Raw genomic sequence first — 21,461 nt, forward strand, 5'->3', positions numbered from 1 at the left:
TTTGAGAATCATTTGTGAACCTTCATACAAAAGACTTAGGAAAAATGAACTTGCATGGACTAAGAATCATACTAATTTAGTCAAAGAAATTAAACAAAGAGTGAAACATCTACCATGCATTAACTTCCTTCATCCCAATGCATTACTCATCGTAGAATCAGATGCATCTAATTTAGGCTATAGAGGCATATTAAAGCAAGAATATAACAATCAAATGCATATAGTTAGATATCATTCTGGGACCTGATTGGGCACTCAAATAAACTATTCAACTGTCAAAAAGAAAGTTTTATTAATAGTTTCATGTATTTCAAAATTTCAAAGTGATTTGATAAACAAAAAATTTCTTTTCAAAATTGATTGTAAAGCTGCAAAAGAAATTTTACAAAAAAATGTTAAAAATCTAGTTTCAAAACAATTTTTTTCAAGATGACAAGCTTTACTTTTAAATTTTAATTTTGAAATTGAATTTATTAAAGGAGAGTTGGATTCCTTTCTTAACTTCCTTACTTGGGAGTTTTTGCAGGGTAAGGATCCTCCTCTATCCTAATGGGTATTCCCATTAGGCCTCAACTTCCTACATCATCCAAGAAAACCAAAGCTTCATACTGAGTCCAGATTTTCCTCATCTTCAATCTTCAAAAAGCTTCATTCAAGCTTCTAAAAGTATTCCTATTCAAAGTCAATCAAGCCCTATCACTATTTCAACACTACCTTCTCTTTCTTCTTTTTCAACTAGTCAATATGTCAAAAAACCTAAAACATTAGAAATTGCTTTCATTGAACTTGAGTTCAATTTTGAAGAAGTTCCTAAAATCTTTCCTTACATCTTTCCATAATGAGTCAATTTTAATTCAAATGATCATTTGAAAACTCATCAATTTTATGAGTTTATCTTAGTTGATACTAATTTAGTCAAAATTACTCATAATACGGATAAAAACAATCCTTAGAGGATTGCATTCTCCAAATGTCAAATTCATATAGTCATGAACCTGACTGATTGGAATCAAAAGCCCTTTACTTGCAAGGCTTTTAGTCAACCTTTCCATCTCATAAGCTACAACTACATAGACTACATGAATGCTCGGTATAACATGTTCTATCTACAAAGTTATTAGCATTCATGGTTTTTTCAATTTTCAAGAGGTTGCAACGCCTAATTTCCAACTTGGTTTAAAAAATGGTGGACTTTCTTTGGTCTACTAGACTCCATATTTCCTCCTAAAATTCAAGAAAAATTCAACTTCTACAAAAGCAAGACTTCATCTCAATCTATCACTCAACCGAGACTCCTAACATTCTGTTCTAGATTAAGAATTCCATGGATTTTTACATTGAATATTATCAAGAAGCAAGAGCAACCTCCTCCTTTTCCATTATCTCTCTCTAGAGAATTCAACATCAAATGGTGGGATAAATTCAATAATGAGTTTGTGTGTCAACAAAAGATTTTACAAATAATTTCAAGGCTAGAATCTTCAAATTCAAAAGGTTCAGCAAGTTCTTCTCAATGGCCAACTCAATCAGAATTCCTAACTCTAAAAAGCAAATGTCAAGCTTTATTAGCAGCTGCTATAGATTTAGAACAATATCGACAAGGATTTATTCAAACTCTCAAACGGTTTGGTAATAATCAAGATAATGAAGAAACTAAAGACATAGATTTATCTGATTATTCATATGTAAACCCCGAGTTCATCCTGTATGGTGGACTTATGGGTCAATCTAGAGAAAAGATTTCAAGAATCTTTTGTACACTTGTATATTTGTACATTTGTCTATTTGTATTTATCCAAAAAAAAAAAATATTCATATAGTAGTGAATAGTGTTCAATAGTGTTAAATAGTGATCAAATAGTAAAAGTTGTATTTCATTTGGCAACTTTGATTTTCAAAGAGCACATGAAGAAATGTGGCCTTCTTACCTACAACTCCCTGACAAAATTTAATTTCTTCGTCTGAAGCATGGAAGAAAGAGGCCAGTTGTCTTCTACAATTATTTTTTTATTCAATTCTACTTTAAATTCGTTGATTTCATCAAGACTCACATCCAGCCACTTCCTCTATAAATAGATATGCAACCTTCATCACAAGGCAAATGACCAAAGCGGGGATTAAAGCCTTCAAGAGTGTTCCCTAAAAAAATTCTCTTAGCTTTTGTAATCTCTTTCTTTTCGTTCAATAGTGTCAAATAGTATTCAAATAGTGATCAAATAGTAAAAATTGTCTTTCATTTGGCAACTTTGATTTTCAAAAAGCACGTGAAGAAACATGGCCTTCTCACCTACAATCCCTTGACAAGATTTAATTTTTTCATCTGAAGTATGGAAGAAAGAGGTCAGTTGTCTTCTGTAATTATTTTTTTATTCAATTCTACTTCAAATCCGCGGATTTCATCAAGACTCGCATCCAACTACTTCTTTTATAAATAGAAATGCAACCCTCATCACAAGGCAAAGCGAGCAAAGCGAAAATCAAAGCCTTCAAGAGTGTTCCCTAAAAATTTTCTCTTAGCTTTTGTAATCTCTCTCTCCTTCCAAAAATCTATTCCTTTGTAATCATCCCTCTGTTGTCAACAAGCCAGTCTATAGTCAAAACTTTCTTGTACTCAAGGTATCATTTTCAATACTAAAGTTTATTTTGAGATCAATTTATTTGTTCTTATGTTCAATTTTTTGTAATAAATTAAACAGAATTAGACATTAAATATTTCTGTTTTTATGTTTGGAATCCTTAAACGGAATTAATCTTTTATGTGCATGAACTATTGTATGTCCTGGGTGTAAATGGTATCAAAGTCACGTTCTGCTTAAAAATTGAGTGGTGTTACAAATTGAAACATTCTTTAATCACCAATTTAGTCCTAACTTAGTTCGAATTGAATTTCCTGTGAACGGCTTGGTGAGCCTAGATAGTGGTGTTTAAGGGCAGAAGGAGCGTAAGTCCCATGTTGATTAAGGATAAGATTGTGATTATTTTCTATGACAATGAGTAATATTATAAAAGGATTAAGTAGAACTAATTTCTCCAGATCTCTTAGGATAGACAATCTTGCATCATATGCATTAGATAATTCTACATATAATTTAGTCAGTTCTTCATATGAGTTAAACATATATGCAAATTCATTAGTTGCATAATCGTATAATCATCACATAAAATTTAATAATTTAAAATTAGATGAAGAAATGATTCAAATTGAAAATCAACTAAGAAATTTATCAAGCTTTGTTTCATAAATTCCTCTTTTTGAAGAAGAGTTGAGTCAACTATTTTTTTTTTTTTTTTTACTAATGAATCAATTTCTTGTTTATAGTATTTTAAAAGTTTTTCATTCATTTGAATAGGTCTAGTTTTAGTGGGAATTTTAGACTCATTGAAATTTTGAATATAAGGTAAACTTATTTCATGTTTCTTTCTAGACCAAAAAGCATTTGAAAGATCATAACAAATTTCTTATTGAAAAAGATCTTGAATTTCTTTTATTCTCTATTGAACTTTATCTTCCAGAAGTTGTTCTTCTACTTTCTTATATTGAATTTCTTTTGATAGAAAATTTATATGAACTTGTTTTTTTTTAATTAAATTTATCCTTTTATTTATTGAATCACTTTAGACTTGATGTATTTCTTTTTTAGCTAATGGATATATAAAAGAGAAAAATATGGTGTTTCCTAATATTGTAGTTTTAACACCTTCATTAGTTACTTGAAATGGTAAAACAATGTAATAAAAGGAGTTCCTAAGATTAAAGATTCGGTCATGTTTTGTACTAAAACAAATTGAGTTCTAAAACAATAATTATCTTGACATATATGAACATTTTGAAGTTTGTATTCTATGTCTAATTTTCCTTTATTTATAGTGAAAAGTTCTTGTCCCGTTTTTTCATAATATTAAGTAGGGATTAATCCTTCTTGAATACAATTCATATCAACTTCTGAGTCTATTAATGTTGTCATTTCTACTTTAAAATCTTCAATTATAACTTTTACATTTGTATAACATCTTTGAAAATCTATTTTTGATATTGTATTTATAAATGATTCTATGGGAGTTTGTTTATCATGTATTATTATTCCTAGATCTTGATTATCAAATGTTTTAACAAATTTTTTTTGTTTATATTGTATTAAATTTCTTATTTGTTCATTTTTTTTGTTTTATTTGTTTATTTTCTTGTTTTAATTAATCTATTTGCTTTTTTATTTCTTATATTTCTTCTTTCAGATCTTCAATAGTTATAAGCTTTTGAATATTTTTTAATTTATTAAAAATTCCATCCATTGAGTATTGTGCAAGTATGATTTCTTGAGTTTTATTTGGATTTTCCGTGAGAATTAAAATTTTTAAGTTTTGTAAATAATTGCTTTGTGTTTCTTCATAATTTATTTTGCCTATAACATTAAAAAATACTTATTTATCTACTTTTGAAGATATTACATTTATTATTTTAATTATTTTATTTTTTTCTTTATTTTCTATTTTTTGTACTTCATTAATTTCACTAGTTGTTTTTTCTATTTTTGATGTTGATGTTTCCTCCACCTCTCCCATGTGACATTATAATGCATCTTCAATTACCCACGAGATGTAAACACCTTTTTTTTTGTAGTTATTATTATTATTATTATTATTTGTTGTTTTTAAAATACAAAACTTATTAAGGTAAATCTATATTTTTTTGTATTTTGTATAATATATATATATATATATATATATATATATATTAAGGTAATAATTTTTTTAATGTTTTGATTTTTTAAAACAACTTTTAAAATTGGATATAATGGTGTTTGTTTTTAAAATTTTTACCAAAAGTAATTTATTTTCTGATTTTAGATTTTTCTTTTCTTTTTTACTTTTTGTTGATTTATTATTTATTTCTAAAAAAAACTATTGAATAGAAAAGGCAAAGTATTTGATTTTTTTTATGTTAAAAGGAAAAAAGTTGGATTTTTTTTATTTCTTAATATTTAATAAAAATAAAAATTTTAAAAATAAACAACTTAATTCTTAAAAGTATTAAACACTACTTAATTTTAAATTCTATTTAGACTTAAGTAAAAAAAAAAAAAAAAAAACACAACCTAAGTGTCGTAATATTGTATATATAAAAATATAGTTTTTTAATATAAACTTTCAAGAATTTTTTGTATCTTATATAAAAATTACCAGTATTTTCTAATTTGAAAACCATAAATCATGAATGGCATCCGAATAGACACTTTAGTTTTTTTTTTTTTTTCTATAATTGTAACAATTTATTTTAGATTGGATCATTAAAGAACAAACCTTTGGCTTATCACTCAAATTATTGATTTGACAAAATAATAATAATAATAATAATTAAATGGTAGATTCAAATCATAAGTTTGATAGTACATGTAATTTAGGTTTTTTCAATGGGTAAAATATATCAGATTTATGAACACATGGAAAAGGGTCGGATCTTCTCAATGAATAAATTATTGATATGACTAAGTGGTGTATACGATATAATAAAACAAAATAATTATAACATATAGCTCAAATCATTGGTCTAACACGAGATTTAGTCTTTTCAATTGACAAAATCCATAATATTTACGAATATATAAGATTTAGTCTTTTCAATTGATAAAATCCATAATATTTATGAATATATAAAAAGTCAAGAATTGAGATATGTACCCATTAATTTAACAAAATCGATTAAATACATCATTATTACAAAAATAATTCAATCAAAATTAAATTATAACTATAAATAGAAGTATTTTAATCAAATTATTTATTGCAAAAGCACTATAATTTAAAAGTTTTATTTTTATTTTTTATTTTTAAGTATTTTTTAAACCACCATAAAAAATTCAAAATATGAAAAATATAATTATTAAAATTAATATTAATAATATTATTTATTTATTTTAATTTTTTTTTAAAGAGGGAAAGCGAGATGAAGTAGTAGAGTAGCATTCATCACACCTTTTAGTTGGAGAAAAGTCATTATTCAAGTAAAAAAAAATCCACTTTAAAAAAAAAAAAAAAATCTTCTATTTTCTTTTTCATTTCCATTTCCATTTCCCTTTTTATCTGATTTTCTTGCGATCCAAGAAACCTTCGCAGCTGTTTCCACCGTCCCGCTTTGTCTTCAAGCGCCGACAGATCTTCAGCTTTTTCTCTCTCTAAGATCGTTGATTCTTCACTGAGTCAAAGTCTTGAGATGAATTGCGGAAAACCGAGTTAATCGTGAATGTGCTTTCCATGGCAGTTGAAACCTAGGGTTTGGGGTTGCGGTTGGGTTTAGGGTTAGGGTTTCGTAGCCATGGCGGCGGCCGGGGAGGAGGGGGCTTACTCCTACAAGGGCATGTCCGCTGACAACATCAAGGGTTTGGTTCTTGCGCTGTCTTCTAGCTTTTTCATTGGTGCTAGCTTCATTGTCAAGAAGAAGGGGTTGAAGAAGGCTGGGGCTTCTGGAATCAGAGCAGGTACGCAGTACTTGGTTTTGGTGGGATTTTGCTTTTTCTGTTTTGTTTTGTTTTTTTTTTTTTTTTTTTTTTGTGTATTTTAGTGTGCGTTTTTACAAATTTGTTGGGTTTTGTTGATGGCATTTTTTGTGGCGTTGCTGTATGTGTGAGTCCATTTTGGGATTAATTTTGAGAGCTTGGGTTTTTACTTGTTGAAATCTTGGCGTTTGGTGTAAGATCCTTTTTATTTATTTTTTATTAGTAGGATTTTGAGATGGCATTGTTGCATTTGTAATCACAGCGGGTACACCGTTCTTGGATCTTGGGAGGTTTTCTGTAAATTTTTTGGTGTTTTAATGTTCGTGTTTTTGCAAATTTGATGGGTTTGATGTGTCATTGTTTAACGTGAAATCATTATGTAATTATTTTTGGGTTTTTTAATGGTTGGAATTTTGGGGTTTGGCGTAGGTTTTCGATTATGCTGGGATTTTGAGATGGCATTTTCATGTTTGGGCTGAGATTAATTTTGGTTTTTGAAGTTATCAAATAGTGAGGTTTTGCTCAATATCCACTGGGGTGTTTTGATTTGAACACTTTTGGGCATGTGCATAATGGCTTAGAAAATGTTGGATTGAAACATCAGTCTCTGAGTTTAATTTATTTCCTTTGATCTTTGGAGGAATATGTTTGTATTCCATAGATCTGGGAAACTTGTATTTTTGCATTTAATATATTAGAGAATTTTGAGGTGGTGTTGGTGCTTTTCTTGAAAATGGTATTGTAACCGTCTACCCAATCTGAATAGGGTAGGACTAATTTTTGGTTTCAATGCGGTTACTTTGATTTTTTTCATGGGCTGTTTGGGCATGTGTTTCTTGGTTTCAAAAGCTCAGTTTGAACTGAAGATGTGATAGGTATCAAACATTGGGAATTTGATGTTGACAATTTCAGTTGGTCCAAGGAATATGCTTTTGTTGAATAGATCGGTGGAATTGAGCTGATGTTGATTCTCTTGTTGAAAATGATGGTGCAGGAATTGACCCGATTGGTTTCTCATTAAATTTTTTGTCCTGTGTTTAAATGTGGGAAAGACAATACTATAACTTTTTAGGATTTGGAGTCTCTATATCTTAAATTAAAGGAGGCTCTTTTGATTTTACGGGCTTCTTTTTGCAGAGCTTGAAGGGGAAACTACTTCTGATTTTCTGTGAGCATTATCTTTTTGTTTGATCATAATATTTATCATGTGTTCTATACTAACCGCAAATTCTGAATTGTCATTTTTTGGGCATCCTAGTATGTACCTATTACTTTTTTTTTTTTAAAGTTAACTAAATATATTTAATCCGAATTTGTATGTGAAAGTGAGGATTGACAAAACATATGAAAGGGGAGGTAGATTTTTGTCCATGGAATGGAAGTGCTGAAAATAATTTTCTTCCACATGCTTCCAGTTTCAAGAAAATCAGATTTGCGACTCATATTTCTTTATATTTCTTCTGGTGCTACCGTGCTAGTTTATCATTGAAGCAGATATATGCACAGCTGTATGGTGATGGTGACTTTTCATTTAAACGTGCTTTGTATCTTTCTATTGCATATGAATGTATATAACACTCATAATAGCTTGACGTGCCATTTGATGTATCGCTTGCATACTCTTATAATCTTATATGGTTTGCAATATTATCATGTTACCATTGCAAATAACATGTCTTACTGACAATAAATAATGTTATTGCTTTTACAGGGGTTGGAGGTTATTCTTACTTATATGAGCCACTTTGGTGGGTGGGCATGATAACAAGTGAGTTTAATGAAGTTATTTTGTTTGAAGGTTGATTGATTAGATCTATTTTAGGATTTATTTTATTATTTCATTACATGGATGATAAGTTGAGCTAATAATGGTTGAGATGTTCAGTCTAACTTGGATAGTTTTATAGGTGTTTTTGGGGTTCTTTTTTGTCTCTATGGGGACTTGAACTTGGAACCTTTTGCATCCCTTCCCGAATATCTTGCCACTTGAGATAGATCTCCAGGACAAATTCCATATTCTTCTTACTTGAGAGGAAAAAGAAGTCCACTTCTTCCATTCCATGAGCATTGTCTATGCTTTTAATGGATGGGATCACCGTAAAGCAATTTTGGGGGATTATGCTCTCTTCCAAGAACTTAGTAGAACACATCAGCTGAATTTCTCTTGTAAAACAACACAGATCTATGATGGTTATGCACACAATGTCACAATGATCACAATTTTGAATTCAATCTCACTCTCTTTTTAAATTGCAATGTAAACACATAGATAAGGTGGAACATTAAATCATTTTGCAAGACCAACAACAGAGAAATTTATGAAACAAGTAGAATTGGAGAGACACATCTTTATTACTAGTCCATAGTTAAAGCTGCTAACTTTAATAATAAGTTCTCAATTCACTTTTTAACTTAAGATAATGAATAAAATGGACCACAACTATGTCCAGTAATCTAGTAATGCATTCATGTTATTGCTATAAAAACATTATAGACATGGCTCTCAACTAAAAAATCAATATTACCATAAAAAGCTTCTACTGCAGAGACAAATTAAACATTGGCTAGAAAAATTAGTCACATCATTATCTAAACCATTGGCCAATGCTAACAACAATACTTAAAGTAATTTGAAATTCCCAAGTCCATATCAAATCTAATACTACTTCCGATTCACTCTTCTTGTTTTGCTTCTTCTCTAAAATTAACTAGTTGTGCAGCTACATGAGTTGCTTGATATGTGTTTTGGGTGATTGCAATTGGGGAAATTGCTAATTTTGCTGCTTATGCGTTTGCACCAGCTATTCTGATCACTCCTCTTGGTGCACTCAGCATTATTTTCAGGCATGATAGCAAGTTGCACCATATTTTTTAAATTTGATCTCTGAGTTTAATATACATTAATATTAAAATTATGATCCATTTAATTCAATTGTATTAAATAATATAAAATAAATTATGATATATGTACAATTTTTTAATATTTAATTAATTCATTAATGATATTGAAAACACTATGAAAAAAATTATTATGATAATTTTTATATTTTTGGTAATCAATTAAAAAAATTATTTAATTATAAAATAATTATATTTAATTTGCTTTCTAAAACTTTCTTTTAAAATTTTCTTTACATGATGACTTTGAATATATATTTTAAGTGCAATCCATTTAACAAAGGGCAAGTTTGCCCTGGTGGTTGGATGCATTGAATCCCAAACCTTTTGTTTGGGGTTCGAATCCTGTGTTGACCGATCGAAATATCGACGATTTTCATCTTTTTTTTTTTTGGCCCTTTTTCCATTATCCATCCTCTAATTTTTCTTCACGAAATATCGTGTTGCCCACTCTCGATAGATATATCGGTGATATATCGCGATATTTTCCTCCTTACTCCTAGCCTTGTGTAGTTACTACACCATACGTCCACCAGTTATCCTCATAGACCATGAGCCTGGGACCCATTTCATGCACCATTCCTTTGGGACTTTTCACAATAGTATGGTAATTTAAAAAAATTATTCTTAAATTATTATAGCAGAAGAAGTTATTCCAAATGTATGGTAGTTTTTGCCACGTAGGAGAGGTGAATGGATAAAATTTTTTTTAACCAAAATCGTCTTTTGAAAAGACGATTTTATTTCCATTTAAAAAAAAATTCAAAAAGGGAAATTGTCTCGATTTTTCCATTTAAAAAAAATAAAAATTCAAAAGGGAACCTTTTGAATTTTTTTTTTAAATTAATATTATAAATTTTTTTTTTTAAATCTCAAATTAAAATAAAAAAATTAATATTACAAAAAAATTAGAAACTAATTTTAAAAAAATATTCAAAGGGAAATTGTCTCTTGAAAAGGCGATTCCCTTTAAAATTTTTTTTAAAAAAATCCCAAATTAAAAGAAAAAAAAAATGAAAACTAATTTTTAAAAAAATTAAATTAATATTAAAAAAATTTTAAAAAAAAATCCCAAAGAAAAAAGTTAATATTACAAAAAAATTGGAAACTAATTTAAAAAAATTTAAATTAATATTATAAAAAATAATTTTTAAAATTTTTTTAAAATTAATATTATAAAAAATAATTTCTTGAAGAGATGATTTCCTTAAAAGAAAATTAAAAAAAAATTAATATTATAAAAAATAATTTCTTTTTTTTTTTAAAAAAATCCCAAATTAAAAGAAAAAAATTGGAAACTAATTTTTAAAAAAATCCCAAATTAAAAGAAAAAATTAATATTACAAAAAAATTGGAAACTAATTTTAAAAAATAAAATTCAAAGGGAAATCATCTTTTGAAGAGACGATTTCTCATTAAAAAAATATTAAAATTTTTTTTTTTTAAAAAAAATCTCAAATTAAAAAAAAAAAATCCTCAAGGGAAATTGTCTATTCAAGAGATGATTTCTCATTTAAAAAAATTAATATTTTAAAAAAAATTAAAAAAATCCAAAATTAAAAAAAAATCTCCAAGGGAATTTCCCATTAAAAAAATAATATTTTTAAAAAATAAATTTTAAAAAAATCTCAAATTAAAAAAAAAATCCCCAATGTAAATAGTCTCTGGAGACGATTTTCCACAAAAAAATTAATATTATAAAAAATAAATTTTTTTTAATTTAGGATTATTTTTTGTTTTTAAAATTATTTTTTATAATATTAATTTAAAAAAAAATCAAAGGGAAATCGTCTCTTGAAGAGGCGATTTCTTTTTTGAATTTTTATTTTTTTAAATGAAAATAAAATTATCTTTTCAAAAAACGATTTTGGTTTAAAAAAATTTTATCCCTTCACTTTTTTTTTACATGATAAAAATTATCATATATTTGAAATAATTTTTTCTGTTATAATAATTAAAGAATAATTGTTTTAAATTATCGTACTATCGTGAAAAGTCCCATTCCTTTGCACTACCAGCCCATACCAGCTATGTATCCACTGGTTTGTCATGTCAATCAAACCCACAATCCTAACCTATTGGCCTTCTATAGCTGAAGCTACATAGATCTTTTCACCAGCCGTTGCATCCTCTTGCTGAAGCTCATTTGTTTGGCTGCCACACGCTTCAAAACAGCCCATGTCAGTCGTACCATCCCTCTGTTATCTGTTCCACTCTCCGCTACAGCTCAGTCCTTGCCTGCCCAGGTCAGATATCCTTTCACCCATCAGTTGTCGTTCTCTACCACAGCCCATATTTTTACGGGTCAAAATGGCTCATTTATTAATAAATAAAAAAATGTAACCATTTTATAAAATTTATATTTAAATTAACCTTTTTATTACCACATTGACGTATATCATTATTTTTTTTTATTATTATTAATTTTTTTTCATCATTTTAGTTAAAATATCAATCGGTAATTGAGACTTTATTTTTGAATTAAAATTATAATTGACAATTGAAACTTTATTTTTAAATTGAAACCTCAATTAACAATTGAAGTTTTATTTTTTTAACTAAAATCGTAGTTATTAACTTAGACTTTAGTTAATTATTTTTAATTAAAATTATTAAATTATAATTTATGATTGAAAATTTAAAAATATACTTAAATAATAAATTATTTATATTTAAATTTAAGAATGTATTATTATTTTAACAAACATAAATTGATAAATAGAAGATATTATAATTAAATATTTTATTTATTAATAAATTAATAATCTTAAAATAATAAACTTATATAATATATAAAATTTTATAATTTATTAATTTAAGATATTTAATTTGTTGTTTTTTAAGATATTAATTTATTTGTATTATGATAAATTTATCTTTATCGAAATAATAGTTTAAATATAAATAATTTATTATTAAAGTATATATTTTTAATTTCAATAATAAATTGTAATTTAATAGTTTTTAATTAAATTTGAAAAAAAAAAAAAAAATTCTATACTATTATTTCGATAAAAATAAATTTGTCATAATACAAATAAATTAATATATTAAAAAACAACAAATTAAATATCTTAAATTAATAAATTATGTAATTTTATATATTATTTATATATTATATAAATTTATTATTTAAGATTATTAATTTATTAATAAATAAAATATTCATTTATAATATTTTCTATTTATCAATTTATGTTTATTGAATTAATACTAGATTTTTAAGTTTAAATATAAATAATTTATTATTTAAGTATATTTTTTAAATTTTAATAATAAATTATAATTTAATAATTTTTAATTAAATTTTAAATTTTTTAAAAGAACTAACTAAAGCCTCAGTTGGCAACTGCTGTTTTAGTTCAAAAATGAAACCTCAATTGCTAACTGATGCTTCAGTTTTAAAATGAAGCCTTAGTTGACAACTGCGACTTTAATTCAAAAATGGAATTTTAATTACCAATTAAGACTTTAATTGAAATGATGAAAAAAAAAAATTTAATGATATAGCGCCCATGTGGTATCAAATATGTCAATTTGAATATAAGTTTCAAAAAGTTGTTAGATTTTATATTTTTTTTTAATAAATGGGTCATTTTGACCCAAAACTCTATTTTTACTTCACAAAGTCACACCAACCCCACTTTTCCTATGCTAATAATTACGGATTAGATGGAATGAATGAGACTATTTATAAGACAGAGAGATGGGGGGAGAGATTTGAATTATGGGAAAAGATTACGGTGAAGTAAGTTTTTTTTATTTATTTTTTTTTTTTACCTTTTGTTAAAAGTAATTTATTTTCTTTGTTTTTTTTATTTTTTATTTTTTTACTAATTATTATAAATTTTTTATTGAATAAAAAAAGTTAAAATATTTAGGTTGGTGTTGTTTGTTTTTTTTTTTTTTTGTTTTTTACTCAATTTGTTTTTAGAATTTAGATTGTTTGTTTTTATTTTTATTTTTTCTTGACTTATTATAAACTTTTTACTAAATAAAAAAAAATCAAAATATGTAATTTTTTCTAAATAAAAAAATAACATATTGGTTTTTTTTTTTTACTTTTTAATACTTAATATAAATAAAATACTACAAAAATAAATAATATAATTTTAACACTATTAAACATTAAGGTTCTATTTAAAATTAACTAAAAAAACAAATAGCACTGTAGTGTTTGTTTTTTTTTTACTTTTTATTAAAAGTAATTTGTTTTTAGAATTTAGGTTATTTGTTTTTTTTTATAATTTATTATAAACTTTTTACTAAATATAAAAAATCAAAATATGTATCTTTTTCTAAGTAGAAAAAATAATAGATTGATTTTTCTTTATTTTTTTAATACTTAATAGAAATAAAAAACTACAAAAACAAACAACCTAATATTTAATATTATTAACATTAAGATTCTATTTAGAATTAAATAAAAAATAAATACCACTTTAATTTTTTTTAAATAAAAAAATAATATATTAGTTTTTCTTTACTTTTTAATGAAAATAAAATACTATAAAAATAAACTACCTAATGTTTAACACTATAAAACATTAAGTTTTTATTTAGAATTAAGTAAAAATACAAACACCATCTGAGACCAATTTTCCTTTTTTAAGCAAACGACGTCGTTTCTTGTCTGGTTTGGCTTCATCAAAACTTCAATTTTCAGTAAAATCTTAAGAGAAAGAGAAAGATGGGGATTGGGTTTGATGGATTTTGGGGAGAGATAAAGAAGAGGACAATCCACGAGCGAATATTAAATGAGTGGACAGATTGATATGAAGCAGTGCAGTACAGCATGCATTAGCCGACCTATCTTTATGAACCATTCTCTGTTGCCTACTAACCATCCCCTTAACTGACACCTTCATTACTATACTGCTACCCTCATTTTGAACATGGGAGAATTGTGTTTTGGGCCCAGCTGGGCCCAAAAATTAACAAATGGTCCATATATGTTACAGAATTAATAGAAAGGCTATGAGATATTGAGTGACCTATATACCCTTCTAATTTTCAAGTCAGATTGTTGTAAATTAAAAGGGAGAATTGTGTTAAATGTGAAATGCCATGTCACCTTCGCTTCTTCAGCAGTCTCGATGAAACCTCTGAACTGAGCGGAGCTTATCAATGGCGTCCCAAATGGCGATCCTCTCCAGAGCCCGTAAAACCCTCCTCAAAACCCTAAACCACCACAACAATCCCTTTAAAGCTTCCATTTCCACCTTCACATTCCTCTCCCAGGAAGCCCAACTCGTCGAGCCCAGGCTTCCCCCGCCATCTCCCACTCCACTTCCTCCCAACCCCGCCTCAGGGAGCCCGCTCTACAATTATTTTTTATGGATGGATCTTTACTTTATTTATATCAGGATGCTGCAGACAAGAAAGGAATCTATGCCTGATGATGAGTCATATGAATTGGTTGTTGGTATGCTGTTTTTGACAGACCAGATTGATGCTGCCTTGAGATATGTTGATTTGACTTTGAAATCTGGTTATATGTTGTCAATGAGGGTTTTTGCTGAGTGTGTGAGAAGTTGTGTTAACAAAGGCAGGCTGGCTGCTTTGGTGTCTATTATAGAGAGGTGCAAGGTACATGACTAATTAGAATTTTTTTCTAGATCATTTGTGTTAGGAGGAACACTTTCTGGTTATGTTTCTGTTTCTGACATCGCTTCTCTGGAGTGTGTACCAGACAATGGATTAGAATAAAGCTCTTTCTCCCTCCTGGAACATGTGCATCTTCATTGCAGATATTGCGATGCAAGAGGATAATAGCAAGTTAGCTTTTTATGCCTTGGAATTCATGGCCAGATGGATTGCTCGGGGTGAGAATGCAAGGGGTCTTGTTCTACTCTCTGTGGATGAGGGGCTTGTTGTATCAGCACTTGGAACTGCTGGTAGGACTTATAGTTGTACTCTTCTAGATGCATCATGGGCGATCCTACGACGATCATTGCGTCAAAAGAAGGCACCTCAACCAGAATCTTATCTTGCAAAAATATATGTCGATGCAGCATTGGGGAATTTGCAGAGAGCATTCAGCACTCTGCATGAGTTTGAAACCGCTTATAGGAACTCCCCCAAAGAAGCAGAAGAGGATATATTCTCACCTTTTACATCTTTACATCCTTTGGTAATGGCAAGCTCCAAGAATGGTTTTGAAACTTTGCACACGGTTTGTCTTCTTATCTGTAAAAGTTTCTGTTCTCACAATTCATTTACTATAGTTGGTTGATTTTCCATAAAGTGATACTGAAATCTGATTAGGGTGTAGTTTATTTTTACTTTTATTGTTTTTAGTCGTTTAGGTTCAATTTAGATCGCGAAAAGTAGGAGGGAAACTCAATTGGGAGAAAAAATGGAAAAGGAAGAAAAAAAAGCTTAAACTTCTCTAGCATACTTTTCCAATATTATTCTTCTTTTCTATAGAGAATAAAGAATTTAAGAATGTATAAGTTCTTAAATAATTTTCATTATATTTCAATTTTTATCAATTTTCTATGGAAAACCAGACTATTTTTTATTTCTTTCCCATAACACTTTCCATGATCCAAACAAAGTCTTAATGAATCTGAAACTGGAACATAAAAAATATACACTTACCTTTATTTGTCAAAAAACAAATAGGCACACATATACATGAAACCCCTTCTCGTCCTTTATCATTTTTTTTTTATAGGCAAAGAGGAAAATATTACCAGTGCTTATGTTTTGTGGAGTAATAGATTTGAAATTATGCAAATCATGCATTATTGGATTTTATTTCTTTCCGTGCTTTAATTTTCTGTCTAGTCCACCATATTATTGACTTAGTGAGGAGCTCTTAGTGGTAAAGATTCATGGAAGAGCATCAATTAGGGGTGGGATGAGTTCATGAGGTTCATTTCCTTCTCTTTGGGTGATTGGCGAAGAGTTAGGTTTTGTCATGATATATGGTGTGGGGAGTTGCTGCTGCATGTCAGATTTCCTGAGTTGTTTTCCATCGCTGTGGACAGAGAGGTTTTGGTTGAGTTAGCAGGGCTTTTTGAGATGTGGGGCTTTTTGAAATTTGATGTTTGTGAGTGATGTCCAGGGCGTTAGGTTTGGCAAGGGATACTTTGGAAGCTATTAACATCTTTATTTCATACAGGAAGATGAGATATTTTTAGATGTAAGGCTGTAATAAGACGGAATTTTCAATGAAATCTTACCATGTGCTAATGACTGGAGAAGAAGGTGTTTTCCCCCTTTTCAGTCAGCCATGACATTGGGATGTGGTTAACCCGACCATATGCACTCTTTAAGTTGTAGGTAGGTCGAATTCCTGCAACTGTACAAGGCATTTACACCAACTGTACAAGGCATGTACACCAACTATACAAGGGTGTACAAGGGTGTGTATCTGAAGGTATTTCAAGTGATTTTGAAGAACTTAGTCATCAACATTTTCAACTCGTCGTGCACATTCCTCATCCACGAGAATGGAAACATTGTTGCCCTACCCATATGCACTTGTTCGGTCGTCCCTTCGGTGGATTGCATAACTGTACAAGCCATTTACACTAACTGTACAAGCCAAATGTGCTAACTGTACAAGTGTGTACAACCCTACCTATATTGAAGGATTTCAACTTTTTTGAAAACAATCGTTGCTCATTTCCTTCTTTTTTTTTACTAGGGGGACATCCCTCACAGTCATTCCTCATTTCCCTTCGTACACATTCAAATGCCTTGTGGTAGCACACTTATGTTGCATAGGAACCTAAATTGGGTTTCATTTTCCCATTTTCAATCAGCCATTTCTTTGGAATGTGGTTAACCCCCCCCCCCCCCCCCCCCCCCCCCCATATGCACTCCTTCAGTTTTATTTAAGTGGAATTGCTCCAACTGTACAAGGCCTTTACACCAAGTGTACAATCGCAATGTACTAAATGTACAAGGGTGTACAAGGGTGTGTATCTGAATGTATTTCAAGTGATTGTGAAGAACTTAGTCATCAACATTTTCCACTCGTCGTGCACATTCCTCACACATATCGGTTGACAACACACTCCTTCCACGTATATTATTTTATTTGTACAATGTTAGTTCATTGTTTTAGCTCCCCCACATTACTTAGGCGTAGGAACCGAAATGAGGGTTAAGTTTTTCCTCCTTTTCCCTCATCCACGAGAATGGAAACATTGTTGCCCCACACATATGCACTTGTTCGGTCGTCCCTTCGGTGGATTGCATAACTGTACAAGCCATTTACACTAACTGTACAAGCCAAATGTGCTAACTGTACAAGTGTGTACAACCCTACCTATATTGAAGGATTTCAACTTTTTTGAAAACACTCGTTGCTCATTTCCTTCTTTTTTTTTACTAGGGGGACATCCCTCACAGTCATTCCTCATTTCCCTTCGTACACATTCAAATGCCTTGTGGTAGCACACTTATGTTGCATAGGAACCTAAATTGGGTTTCATTTTCCCATTTTCAATCAGCCATTTCTTTGGAATGTGGTTAACCCCCCCATATGCACTCCTTCAGTTTTATTTAAGTTGAATTGCTCCAACTGTACAAGGCCTTTACACCAAGTGTACAATCGCAATGTACTAAATGTACAAGGGTGTACAAGGGTGTGTATCTGAATGTATTTCAAGTGATTGTGCAGAACTTAGTCATCAACATTTTCCACTCGTCGTGCACATTCCTCACACATATCGGTTGACAACACACTCCTTCCACGTATATTATTTTATTTGTACAATGTTAGTTCATTGTGTTAGCTCCCCCACATTACTTAGGCGTAGGAACCGAAATGAGGGTTAAGTTTTTCCTCCTTTTCCCTCATCCACGAGAATGGAAACATTGTTGCCCCACACATATGCACTTGTTCGGTCGTCCCTTCGGTGGATTGCATAACTGTACAAGCCATTTACACTAACTGTACAAGCCAAATGTGCTAACTGTACAAGTGTGTATAACCCTACCTATATTGAAGGATTTCAACTTTTTTGAAAACACTCGTCGATTGTTCTTAAATTATGAGTATGTTGACTTCTTCTGTTTGTAAGACGGATTTATGACTCTGCATCAATGGAAAATTATGTGCACAGTATGGAGTGACGGATAATAGGACAACTTAAACGAGTACATGAGGGTGTCGAATTGCACCCTTTCCTTTTCGTATTTAGATGAAGCAAATAAATGATCTTTTATCCTTGAACTAATTGTTTTTTCCTTTATGTGTGCAGGTGGGTTGATTGTTGAAGTGAGAGCTTTGTCACGATCAATAGAAATACTTCAAAATTAGAGGCTTAACATCAGATGAAAGATGAGAAAAGAAAAACAGAGAAGTCTAGATGATCAAGATAGTTTATTTTATAGGAAGCCAATCTATGTTAAGAGTTGGATAATAAGATACCAACCTTCTTTTAAGTTTTTACATTGTAACTATTTTCATCAAATAGTATCATATACGTTTCGGGACATGTAATTATGGATTTCATTCCAATTAAAATTCCAATGTATTGAACTTAAATTTTGGTTATTTCGCAGTTTATCAGCACATGTTTCTTGTTTTTAAATTTTGTTTTTCCTCCGTTTATATTGGTTGTTGGCCCATTGAAGCTGAAAACCCATAGGAAGTGTCAAAATGAAAAAGAAAGATTACCAGTCGACCGGTCTAGGATAACCGGTCGACCGGTTGGTGTCCTTTATGTGACTATCGTTACCCGGATTGCGACCGGTCTATGGTAACCAGTCGACCGGATCCATCCCATGTCCACCAAGTATGCCAACTGACTAATAAAAGAGTTCCAAAATATGCAAATTTGTTAATTTTTTAAATAGTTATTAATTGAAAAATTTTATCAGTTATAAAACTATTTTTGGAACTCACATTTCATGAGAGAATGAAATATTTTTCCTTATATTGGATGTTCTAAGAAAATCAACTTGTTAAACAATGCAATTAAATGACTAAATATTGGTAATGTGGGATTACAATTTTTGGTTATGAGTCATCATCCTAGTTCTAACGAAGTGATCAATTCATTCCATTTTCTTAGGCTATGTTTTGGTCTAAAAAATATGAGTAAAAAAGTTGAGGAAAGAAAATAAAAAGAGATGAAAAGTAGAAGATAATAAAAAAGTTAAGAAAAATAAAAGATGGATTTAAATTCACTAAACTATTTTTATTTATTACTTCAAACTTATCTAATACATCATTACAATGGAGCCTTGAAAAACATGCCATTATGAAACAATATATTATTTCATTTATATTTATGACTAAGGTTAAATGCATGAGATGAATAAGAAAAATAGCCATAAAAGAACCATCAAAAGGTAATTAGAGAAAAGTGTTTGTTGGGAATGGGCTTGTCAAAATTAGAATGAACGTAATGCCACTAAAAAAAATAGAGAAAAGAAATGAAACCACAGATAAAAATGAAAACAAACTTTCTCCATTGGTAAATAGGAAAAATCAGACAAGAGGACAAGAGGACCAGAGGATGCACCCTAGCAAGATGTGTACAATGAAACACCCTAAAGGCAACAGAGAATGCAGAGACAAATACAAGGCCTCATGAACAAATCTATTATCACAAAGAAGTTTAAAATAGTTAAGTTTCCCTCCTCTAAGGGATCCTTATACACAACAAACAGTGACCTAAATTAAGCATATGTCCTTCAGTTTTAAAACTAGCAGCTCAGTCCTTTCAAATTCTTTTCCATTCCAATTTCATTCCTTCCATAAACTTTCTCAAACAAAAACTAAAAATTCTACAAAACTAGCTAAAGATAAATGTGTATGAAATGCATTAAAAGAGTTAGGCAAGGTAGCGTGATTTAATGCCCTAGAGAAAAAAGACGGCACTCTGGGAAAACTAAAAAGATGTAATTATATAATATCAATCATCCTGCCTGAAAATTTCAATAGTCCATAATGCATGTTTATCAAACATGTACCTAGGGTTGAAGTGTTGGAAACTCCTGTTAGAAGCCACATGTGTTACTACCTAACATAAGATAATTGTAGTTAATTTTGGAGAGACACTCGGTACTAAAAGACCATTGACCTACTAGTGATAACCAATGTTCTTTTCAGGGTTGATTTCTTGCTTTGATGGAGTTTGCTAATTCATATTAACTCGAATTAGAGGCAACATGTTGGGATGCAAGTGGCTCTCCTCTCATTATGATTGATGCATTCCTTTCCCATGTTTTCTTGCATTTAGACCCGTTTTTTGGACAAGTAAATAAGAACAAAATGCCACGATGTTGATGCCATTTGGTTGTTAATTAACAAATTAATGAATTCTATAATGAACTTGAATTGGGCATGGTGCAGTTTTTCAAATGTCCTTGAGACCATGCTGTTAATATGTTAATTAACACAAATTATTTTCTATTCTTCATCTTTTTTTCTCTTTATAAAAGAAAAGATTAAAAGTTTTTGAAATATAAATTTTCCTTTCTTTCCTATTTCCTATCACTCCCAAATAAAATAAATAAAAAATTCACTATTTTTTTTCCTTTATCCTTATATATATATATATCCTAAAGAATAAAAATATACAGATACATGTTTATGTGAAAATCCTAAATGTAAAAAAACTATGGTCAAAGAAGACAAAAATCTATTATATCAAAAGATTGATATCAGAGGGGAGAGTTGTAAGCGGTTACAACAAAAGCATAATCATTATAACCCTAAAACTATACTTCATCCATAATTATAGTTTCACCACATATGTGGTTTTATTCTATATAAATGGTTTTTAAAAACAAAGGACAATTAATTTAGAAAATCTGTAAAATCTGTATAATTAAAATAAGTCAAAACCAACTATTTGATGTCATTTTGAAAAAAAAAAAAAAAAAAAAAGGTGAAATGTTGGATCCGGTCGACCGGATATGGTCGACCGGTCGATATCCGGACGAGGGTGCCATATTGCATTCTCTCTCATCCAGTAGCATGCCCAATTCCGCATGGAACCGGTCGAGTGGACTGGTCGACCGGTCGAGCTCCGGACGAGGGTGCCATTTTGCACTCTCTCTCATCCAGTAGCATGTCAAATTCATCATGGAACCGGTCGA

General features: G+C 29.6%; 2 protein-coding genes across 3 annotated transcripts; both read left to right on the plus strand.

Annotated features, from left to right (window-relative positions):
- The first annotated feature begins 6,041 nt into the window (after positions 1 to 6,041).
- LOC117926137 (probable magnesium transporter NIPA4) lies at positions 6,042 to 18,684 on the plus strand. 2 transcript variants are annotated; one of them, XM_034845214.1, is made up of 3 exons: positions 6,042 to 6,473; positions 8,203 to 8,259; positions 18,611 to 18,684. In XM_034845214.1, exons 1-3 carry the CDS (start codon positions 6,311 to 6,313, stop codon positions 18,667 to 18,669), a joined length of 279 nt encoding a protein of 92 aa, XP_034701105.1. In that variant the 5' UTR covers positions 6,042 to 6,310; the 3' UTR covers positions 18,670 to 18,684. The 2 variants fall into 2 exon arrangements, with proteins under 2 accessions (XP_034701105.1, XP_034701104.1); XM_034845213.1 differs by lacking the exon at positions 18,611 to 18,684 and adding an exon at positions 8,399 to 8,831.
- LOC117926136 (pentatricopeptide repeat-containing protein At1g26460, mitochondrial-like) lies at positions 14,462 to 15,201 on the plus strand. The gene is made up of 2 exons (XM_034845211.1): positions 14,462 to 14,978; positions 15,082 to 15,201. Exons 1-2 carry the CDS (start codon positions 14,517 to 14,519, stop codon positions 15,091 to 15,093), a joined length of 474 nt encoding a protein of 157 aa, XP_034701102.1. The 5' UTR covers positions 14,462 to 14,516; the 3' UTR covers positions 15,094 to 15,201.
- Positions 18,685 to 21,461: the final 2,777 nt, after the last annotated feature.

Source organism: Vitis riparia, chromosome 12 (assembly GCF_004353265.1).
Source record: "Vitis riparia cultivar Riparia Gloire de Montpellier isolate 1030 chromosome 12, EGFV_Vit.rip_1.0, whole genome shotgun sequence".
NCBI lineage: Eukaryota > Viridiplantae > Streptophyta > Magnoliopsida > Vitales > Vitaceae > Vitis > Vitis riparia.